This window comes from Palaemon carinicauda, chromosome 16 (genome assembly GCF_036898095.1).
Source record: "Palaemon carinicauda isolate YSFRI2023 chromosome 16, ASM3689809v2, whole genome shotgun sequence".
NCBI classification, from domain to species: domain Eukaryota; kingdom Metazoa; phylum Arthropoda; class Malacostraca; order Decapoda; family Palaemonidae; genus Palaemon; species Palaemon carinicauda.
The window spans coordinates 16,464,131-16,474,130 of NC_090740.1; the positions used below are offsets into that span (position 1 = coordinate 16,464,131).

The window sequence follows — 10,000 nt, forward strand, 5'->3', positions numbered from 1 at the left end:
AATTCCCAAAGGTAGAATTAGATAATATTAGGATATCAGAAACATGATTACATAAAAAAATGTGCAGTATAAATAATTTTCGCCAGCAGTCCTATCCAGAAACCAAAAAATTATAAGAATAAGTGACGATACAAAGAGATGTGTAAACTTAGAGAGTATCTCTTAAATTTCCACTAGTGGTAGTAGTAGTAGTAGTAGTAGTAGTAGTAGTAGTAGTAGTAACATAAAAGGCATTCTGGTCTATTTCTTATTTGGAGGTTAATGGGCTTTTTGATAATTTTTTGTTGGTTATGAAGATGAGAGACTTAACAAACTTTCAAATAAAGCGAAAGCTTCATCAAATTGATAATCTACCAAGTCATTTGCTATCATATTAAGTTTCCACCGTTCATATCCACAAATCCTTTTTATTTCTTTATTAATGTCAAATATTTGTACTCTCTAAGTTATATCTATTGCAATTTTAGAAGTGTAACTATTATTTAGCTTAAGATATTGTGTTACTACAGTATATGAAAGAGTTATAAAAAAGAATTAACAATATCAGTACCAGCTGAATTCAGTTGAGTCCCTCATCATGCTGGGAGGAGCGTAAAGAGGAAGTGTCCTCTTTTTTTCATTTGTTTGATATCGACTACCCGCCAAAATTGGGGGAAGCGCCTTGGTATATAGATATATAGTAATAAAAAATAGAAAAGGTATTTATCTCTTGTCTTAATAGTATAAAAGAATAGAACATGGTGTTTGTTTTCTGGAATATAAAAAGGAGAACCAAAGAATAAAAGAAAATCCAAAGTTAATCATATCTTATATATTACGAACTCTGTAAGAGGAAACACTCATCGATCAACATTCTACTATTCATAGTGAGACTCTGGGTAGGTTAATGGTAACGCCCATAACTGTAGCCATAAGATGGCCTGTGGTAGACTGGAGCATAAGAGCCATAAGAAGGTTCAGGATCAGCAGATCTCTTATGATAGCGATGAGAATAGCCATAGCTCACTGGGTGGTAGCTGGGGTACCCATAAGAGTGACCATAAGAAGGATCAGCTGAAGGCTCAGGCTCAGGATCAGCGGATCTCTTATGATAGCGGTGGGAATAGCCATAGCTCACTGGGTGGTAGCTGCGGTACCCATATGAGTGACCATAAGAAGGATCAGCTGAAGCCTCAGGCTCAGGATCAGCAGATCTCTTATGAGGGTGATGAGAATAGCCATAGCTCACAGGGCGGTAACCATAGGAGTGACCGTAAGAAGGATCAGCTGCAGGCTCAGGCTCAGGATCAGCAGATCTCTTATGATAGCGGTGGGAATAGCCATAGCTCACTGGGTGGTAGCTGCGGTACCCATAGGAGTGACCATAAGAAGGATCAGCTGCAGGCTCAGGCTCAGGATCAGCAGATCTCTTATGATAGCGGTGGGAATAGCCATAGCTCACTGGGTGGTAGCTGCGGTACCCATAGGAGTGACCATAAGAAGGATCAGCTTCTGGCTCAGGCTCAGCAGCCCGCTTGTGATGGGGATGGGAATAGCCATATCCATAAGAAGGACGATGATAGGGAGTCACTTGGCCATAGCTTCCATAACCAGGCTCCGCCTCTCGCTTCTCGACTTCAGAAGCGCAAGCGGCAGCCCCCAAGAGCACAATCACCTATAAAGAAAATGATAACATATATAGTTATCTAGTTTGAATTATAGTTTTAGTATGTCGGTATTGTTATGTTCTCTGATAAACAAATATTTAAATTGCCTTGTGAAGCTTATCAGTGTTGTGTAATCTATTTTAGGTTTTTGTTTTCTTGTGAAATATCTTTTCCAAATTTGTAATGTATTTGTAAACTAATATTAAAGAAATGAAAATGAAATGTTTAGCTCCTTATTATCATGTGATGTCATTGCAGATAATACTTGTTTTGAATTGAACAGTTCTATGTTACGGAAGGTAGTTTTGTAGGGAATTTTATTTCAGGTGAAAAAGAACCATACTCTACTATTCAAAAATGCATCCAAACACTGAAACCTGCAAATATATACTGATCTCTCTCTCTCTCTCTCTCTCTCTCTCTCTCTCTCTCTCTCTCTCTCTCTCTCTCTCTCTCTCTCTCTTTATATATATATACATACATACATATATATATATATATATATATATATATATATATATATATATATATATATTCATATATATATATATATATATTCATATATATATATATATATATATATATATATATATATATTCATATATATATATATATATATATATATATATACATAAATATATATATATATATATATAAATTCATATGTATATATATATATATATATATATATATATATATATGTTTATGCATACGTGCTTGTGTTTGTTTATATATATATATATATATATATATATATATATGTGTGTGTGTGTGTGTGTGTGTGTGTGTGTGTTTGAACTACTTTCTTTCCCTAATGAAAGGCTAGGTAGCTATGAATCATGCCACCACGATTAATAGCGACGTTTTTACTTAGAGACTAGTATATGTAAATATGTAAATTATATACAGTATTTATATAAAGTATATATATATATATATATATATATATATATATATATATATATATATATATATATATATATATATAGTGTATAGATGCATGTTATTGCGTTTTCGTGTGCGTTATGTAATATATTTGTATAAATACATTTACATAAATTGAAAGCTCAGTAACAACAAACCAGAATCTTCATAGTTGAACGTCGTTGTTCAGTGGCCACTGGTGGGTGAGTGAGTGCCGGCTGTCTCCTGACTCCTCCTTTTATGTCCGTCAGACACCTGAACGACTTTCACGCCTTGCCACAACCTTGGAATTTGTGTCTCACGGAAATCTTAAAGGTTGTGACATCGAAGCTATGAAAATTAAAGCCGCCTTCGTTTCCAGGTTGCTGATCATGAATCCTTAAGTTGCGTATTTTCCTATCAAATGAAATCCGATTTATAAGTATTTATTTCAGTCGGGGATTATTTTATACCTATAGTCCATTTCTTTTAGCGAGTCATATTTGCACCGACTCGTAACAGTGTCCTTTTAGCTCGGAAAAGTTTACTGGGCGCTGATTGGTTAGAATTATCTTGTCCAACCAATCAGCGATCAGGAAACTTTTCCGAGCTAAAAGGGCACCGCTGCAAGTCGGTGCAAATATGACTCGCAAAAAGAAATGGACTATAGTGGATTAATTTAAATCGCTCATTACTTCGTACATAAGAATAATTCTATATAATAACATGAATAATTTTTTGGATATTTTCTTAAAGAGATACAATTCATAGGTGGTAAATTATCCTTTTAGAAGAGGTTCGTCTAAAAGGTTGAGTAGGAAAAAAAAAAAAAAGCAGAATTCCACATACTAAATTCTATTACTTAAAATCAAGCACAAAGTACTGAAATTTCTTATTCGCATCTTCCATATGGCATCCGTGTCAATTATATAATGTGGCAACTGAGAAAATAGTTTTATTATACATCGGGAATAATGCAAATTAATACCTAATGAAGGGACACAGGGAGCAGCAACCATTCAGTGCAATTACTTTGAAACTTAAAGTTGAGCAAATTACGACAATGAAAGCTTTCGATTCTGCTGTACGAGGAAGGCCATTACAGACATGAGAGCAATGTTAGAAGATAAGAACCGGTACTACGTTAGTTTGCCAAGAGCGTTCAAACAAAAGTCTCCCACCATCACTAATGTACAGAGGCCAGAGTGGTGATGAAAGCTGGCTAAATACCAGACAAGAATACAGATATATTTAAAGGTTTAAAGGCCACTTACAAATGGCAAAGGCAATGGACACTGAATTTCTGGTTGCTTGTTGTATATACAATATATATATATATATATATATATATATATATATATATATATATATATATATATATATCTATATATATATATTTATATATATATTTTATATATATATATATATATATATATATATATATATATATATAGAAAGATAGATATACAGTAGTCTCTTCAGATAAAAGACAAGGTCGCTAGTACTTAGGTGGCAAATTTTGATAGTGTTCCAATATACACACGCATATATATATATATATATATATATATATATATATATATATATATATATGTATATATATATATATATATATATATATATACAAGTTTACACATATTTATATATGCAAGTGTGTTTAGATGCATAAAGCTCAATATGTGCATTTCTAATTCTTTATCACACAATAAAATTCCCCACATAACTTCTTTCCATAATATGGAATTGTTCAATTTAAAACAAGTAATCTTTCCAATGAGACTACCTGCTAATAATAATCTATACATTTTATTGACATTTCTTTGATATATTCTTGCAAAAATGTTACAAAGTTTGGAAAGATATTTCACAAATAAACGAAACCTAAAATAGATTACAGAACACCAATAAGCTTCACAAGGCAATTTAAATAATTGTTTATCAGAGAACATAACAATAATGACATATTAAAACTATAATTAAAACTAGAGAAAAATATAAATAATCTTTTTCTTTATAACTGATAGTGTTCTTGGGGGCTGCCGCTTGTGCTACTGAAGTTGAAAAGTAAGAGGCAGAGCCTGGTTATGGAAGCTATGGCCACGTGACTCACTATCATCATCCTTCTTATGGATATGGCTATTCCAGTCATCATCACAAGCGGGCTGCTGAGCCTGAGCCAAAAGCTAAGCCTTCTTAAGGTCATTCGTATGGGTACTGCAGCTACCACCCAGTGAGCTATGGCTATTCTCATCACCCTTTCTAAGGGATCTGCTGATCCTGAGTCTGAGCCTAAAGCTGATCTTTCTCATGGTCACTCCTATGTGAGGTATGGCTATTCTCATCTCTGTCATAAGAGATCTGCTGAACCTGAGCCTGAGCCCTCAGCTGGTCCTTCTTATGGTCACTCCTATGGGTACCACAGCTACCACCCAGTCAGCTATGGCTATTCACACTGCTGTCTTAAGAGATCTGCTGATCCTTCTTGTGGTCACTTCTATGGGTACCCAGCTACCGCCCTGTGAGATATGGTTATTCTCATCACTATCATAACAGATCTGCTGATCCTGAGCCCGAGCCTGCAGCTGATCCTTCTTATGGTCACTCCTATGGGTACCGCAGCTACCAACCTGTGAGCTATGGCTATTCTCACCAGTATCATAAGAGATCTGCTGATCCTGAGCCTGCAGCTGATCCTTCTTATGGTCATACTATGGGTACCGCAGCTACCATTCATCGCTATTATAAGCGCTCTGCTGAACCTGAACCTTCTTATGGCTCTGATACTCCAGTCTATCATTGGCCATCTTATGGCTACAGTTATGGGCGTTACCATTAACCTACCCAGAGTCTCACTGTGAATAATAGAATGTTGATCGATTAGTGTTTCCTTTTACAGAGTTCGTAATATATAAGATATGATTAACGTTGGATTTTCTCTTATCCTTTGGCTCTCCTTTTTATAATCCAGAAAACAAACATTATGTTTGAACCCTTTTTGATTTCAAGAAGAGATGTTTCCTTTTTACTTTTTATAACAAGGAATAATTATTTTTTTGGTAACAGATTGCAAATGAAGTCCGAAAAACTTTTCTTTCTGGACTGATGCTGATGATGCTTTTTCTATAACTCTTTCATATACTGTTATATTAAAATATATTAAGTAATAATTATACTTAAAATTGCAAGAGATAGAATTTGAAGAGTAAAATTTTTTTACATTAATTAAGAAATACAAAGGATTTACTGATATCATGAAGAGTGGCAACTTGACATTATAGACTTTATGTTGGAGCTTTTGCTTCATTTGAAATTTTGGTCTAAATCTGAAATCTGCACAACCAATAAAAACTATTTAAAGATCAGTAACTTGAAAACAAAAACTAAACCAAAATGCCTTCCATACAACTACTTCTACTGCTTCTACTACTACTAATGCTACTACTGCTGCTGCTGCTACCCCTGCTGCTGTTTCTGCTGCTGCTTCTGCTGTTACTATCACTACCACTGCTGATAAAAATCAGAGATACTTTCTAAATTTACGTATCTCTTTGCAGCTTCCCTTATCCTGATACATTTTGGTTTCCTGATAGGACTGGTGGCGCAAATCATGTATACAATTCATTTATTATGCAATTGTGTTTCTGATATTCTAGAATTCAGTCAATTACAGCAAAATCTTAGTTTTCTATTTCAAATGTATAACTTACAAGCAAAACGTACATACATATATTATTATTATTATTATTATTATTATTATTATTATTATTATTATTATTATTATTATTATTATTATTATTATTATTATTATTATTATTAAATATAAGTTAAAGAAGACACTTTAGCCTTCCCAACAAGCTCCCAAAAAATAGACTGCTCTTTTGTGAGTAGTAACAACTAACTAACGCCTCAAATGCTGTGCAAAACAATGGACACAAACAAGATCCATGCAACCCTCCCATCTTCTAATATCTCAGGTAGATCTTCCGATGGGAACAAAAGTTCTTCCTTTATAGTTCCTATCCAGGTAGGCCTTGGTCTTGCCAGTCTTCTCAAGCCTTCAGGTGTTCATGCTGAATCCTCTCTAAGAATACTTTTAGGCTGCTAGAAAATAATAAGTCCTAATGAACACAACAGATATTTCATCCCTTTTGCAAATGCTCATTATTTGTGATAAAACATTGGTTTCATTTTGAATGTGATCTTGCCGTTATTTCTCGTATCTCACTAAATAAGAGCATATATATATATATATATATATATATATATATATATATATATATATATATATATATATATATATGTATATATATATATATATATATATATATATATATATATGTGTATGTATATATATACATATATATGTATATATATGTATATATATACATATATATATATATATGTGTGTGTGTGTGTGTGCGTGTGTGTGTATATATATATCGTAGCCTGTAATGTAAGTCTACTTGATGACCAAACATTGCGTACCTGATGGTTAGATGTCTATTCAATATCAGAAAAAAAAAAAACACCAGCAAGGCAATTGGTTGACCTGTATAGAGCTAAAGACATTGCCATTAGGCCTCACACCCTAGAGTCAATGCAAGATATTTTAGCATCATATCTTTAATATATAAGGCTTTTAGTTAATGAATAAATGCAATAAAAATAAAATTCATAATAACACAAGCTAAACCTGATTAGAATAAGCCTATATTCACTGTCAATGATGCAGATGGTAGCAATTTTAAAAACAAACTTAGTGACCTGGTTTCGTCTTTTTATGACACTGAAGAAGACATGTTAAAAAGAATAAATCAGGCTTCACGTACTGTACATTTCGATTGACCTCTGATCACACAGATCAAATAATAGAATATTTATTTTCAAAACCTCACTAGGGATTTTTTTTTTTAAATCCAAAATTAATGATATCTGTAAATGAAAGTAATAAGAATGTTTTTGATAAAATCTAGTATTTTCCTTTGAATTTTATATATTACTATTTTTCCCCGTTGGATCTTTTTGGCTTATAGCATCCAGCTTTTCCAGTCAAGGTTGTAGCTTAGCTAATAATAATGATAATAATAATAATAATAATAATAATAATAATAATAATAATAATAATAATAATAATAATAATAATAATAATAATAAGGATTCTTTTAATGAATATCTATCACTGACGCTTGTTATTTTAATCAAAGTGAATATTAACCAAAAGGGCATTTAATATCGAATTCTATCTCTTGGAATGCATCATCATCATTTTTTATGTAATTATGTTTCTGATTTCCTAATATTATTGAATTCTACCTTTGGGAATGTATATCCACTCGAATCCCTGGCCAACCATATGTATTTATCAAAAATCAATTTCCAATGTATATATATATTGGGATTAGTTTATGATAAATACATCTGCCTAACAAAGGATTCGAGTGGATATCCATTCCCAAAGGTAGAATTCAATAACATTAGGAAATCAGAATCATGATTACATAACAAAATGTGAAGTATAAATAATTTTAGCCAGAAGTCCCATCCAGAAACCAAAAAATTATAAGAATAAGTGACGATACAAAGAGATGTGTAAATTTAGAGTATCTCTTAAATTTCCACCAGTGGTAGTAGTAGTAGTAGTGGTAGTAGTAGTAGTAGTGATAGTAATAGTAGTAGTAGTAGTAGTAGTAGTAGTAGTAGTAGTAGTAGTAGTAGTAACATAAAAGGCATTTTGGACTATTTCTTATTTGGAGGTTAATGGGCTTTTTGATAATTTTTTGTTGGTTATGAAGATGAGAGACTTGACAAACTTTCAAATAAAGCGAAAGCTTCATCAGATTGATATTCTACTAAGTCATTTGCTATCATATTAAGTTTCCACCGTTCTTATTCGCAAATCCCTTTTATTTCTTTATTAATGTCAAAAATGTTTATTCTTTAAGTTATATCCATTGCAATTTTAGAAGTTTAACTATTATTTAGCTTAAGATATTGTGTTACCACAGTATATGAAAGAGTTATAAAAAAGAATTAACAATATCAGTACCAGCTGAATTCAGTTGAGTCCCTCATCATGCTGGGAGGAGCGTAAAGAGGAAGTGTCCCCTTTTTTTTATTTGTTTGATATTGACTACCCGCCAAAATTGGGGGAAGCGCCTTGGTATATAGATGGATAGTAATAAAAAATAGAAAAGGTATTTATCTCTTGTCTTGATAGTATAAAAGCTTAAAACATGGTGTTTGTTTACTGGAATATAAAAAGGAAAACCAAAGGATAAAAGAAAATCCAAAGTTAATCATATCTTATATATTACGAACTCTGTAAGAGGAAACACTCATCGATCAACATTCTACTATTCATAGTGAGACTCTGGGTAGGTTAATGGTAACGCCCATAACTGTAGCCATAAGATGGGGTGTGGTAGACTGGAGCATAAGAGCCATAAGAAGGTTCAGGTTCAGCAGATCTCTTATGATAGCGGTGAGAATAGCCATAGCTCACTGGGTGGTAGCTGCGGTACCCATAGGAGTGACCATAAGAAGGATCAGCTGCAGGCTCAGGCTCAGGATCAGCAGATCTCTTATGATAACGGTGAGAATAGCCATAGCTCACTGGGTGGTAGCTGCGGTACCCATAGGAGTGACCATAAGAAGGATCAGCTGCAGGTTCAGGCTCAGGATCAGCAGATCTCTTATGATAACGGTGAGAATAGCCATAGCTCACTGGGTGGTAGCTGCGGTACCCATAGGAGTGACCATAAGAAGGATCAGCTGCAGGCTCAGGCTCAGGATCAGCAGATCTCTTATGATAACGGTGAGAATAGCCATAGCTCACTGGGTGGTAGCTGCGGTACCCATAGGAGTGACCATAAGAAGGATCAGCTGAAGGCTCAGGCTCAGGATCAGCGGATCTCTTATGATAGTGGTGAGAATAGCCATAGCTCACTGGGTGGTAGCTGCGGTACCCATAGGAGTGACCATAAGAAGGATCAGCTTCTGGCTCAGGCTCAGCTGCCCTCTTGTGATGGTGATGGGAATAGCCATATCCATATGAAGGACGATGATAGGGAGTCACATGGCCATAGCTTCCATAACCAGGCTCCGCCTCTCGCTTTTCAACTTCAGTAGCGCAAGCGGCAGCCCCCAAGAGCAAAATCACCTGTAAATAAAATGATTATTTATATTCATATCTAGTTTTAATTATAGTTTTAATATGTCAGTATTGTTATGTTCTCTGATAAACAAATATTTAAATTATCATGTGAAGCTTATCAGTGTGCTGTAAACTATTTTAGGTTTTTGTTTTCTTGTGAAATATCTTTTCCAAATTTGTAATGTATTTGTAAACTAATATTGAAGAAATGAAAATGAAATGTATAGCTCCTTATTAGCAGGAGATGTCATTGCAGATAATACTTGTTTTGAATTGAATAATTCTATGTTATGGAAGG

The 10,000-nt window shown here is 33.7% G+C and overlaps 2 protein-coding genes across 2 annotated transcripts in view; both read right to left on the reverse strand.

The window, feature by feature from the left end:
- Positions 1-883: 883 nt before the first annotated feature.
- LOC137654949 (shematrin-like protein 1) lies at positions 884-2,740 on the reverse strand. Its single transcript, XM_068388847.1, has 3 exons — positions 2,729-2,740; positions 1,240-1,654; positions 884-1,164 (listed from the first exon to the last, which is right to left on the reverse strand). Exons 1-3 carry the CDS (start codon positions 2,738-2,740, stop codon positions 884-886), a joined length of 708 nt encoding a protein of 235 aa, XP_068244948.1.
- A 6,188-nt stretch (positions 2,741-8,928) lies between these two features.
- Positions 8,929-10,000, reverse strand: part of LOC137654954 (shematrin-like protein 1) — a 1,830-nt gene continuing 758 nt past the window's right edge. Inside the window, exons 2-3 of the mRNA XM_068388851.1 lie at positions 9,306-9,708; positions 8,929-9,098 (exon numbers count right to left, since the gene is read on the reverse strand). Coding sequence (XP_068244952.1) covers positions 8,929-9,098; positions 9,306-9,708 — 573 coding nt within the window. The remainder of the gene's footprint in view (positions 9,099-9,305; positions 9,709-10,000) is intronic.

Excerpts from the sequence above, each read along its gene's own strand:
- LOC137654949 (XM_068388847.1), bottom strand. Across the intron at positions 1,165-1,239 it reads TTCTTACGGTCACTCCTATG|CTGATCCTTCTTATGGTCAC; the intron begins GTTACCGCCCTG and ends CTGAGGCTTCAG.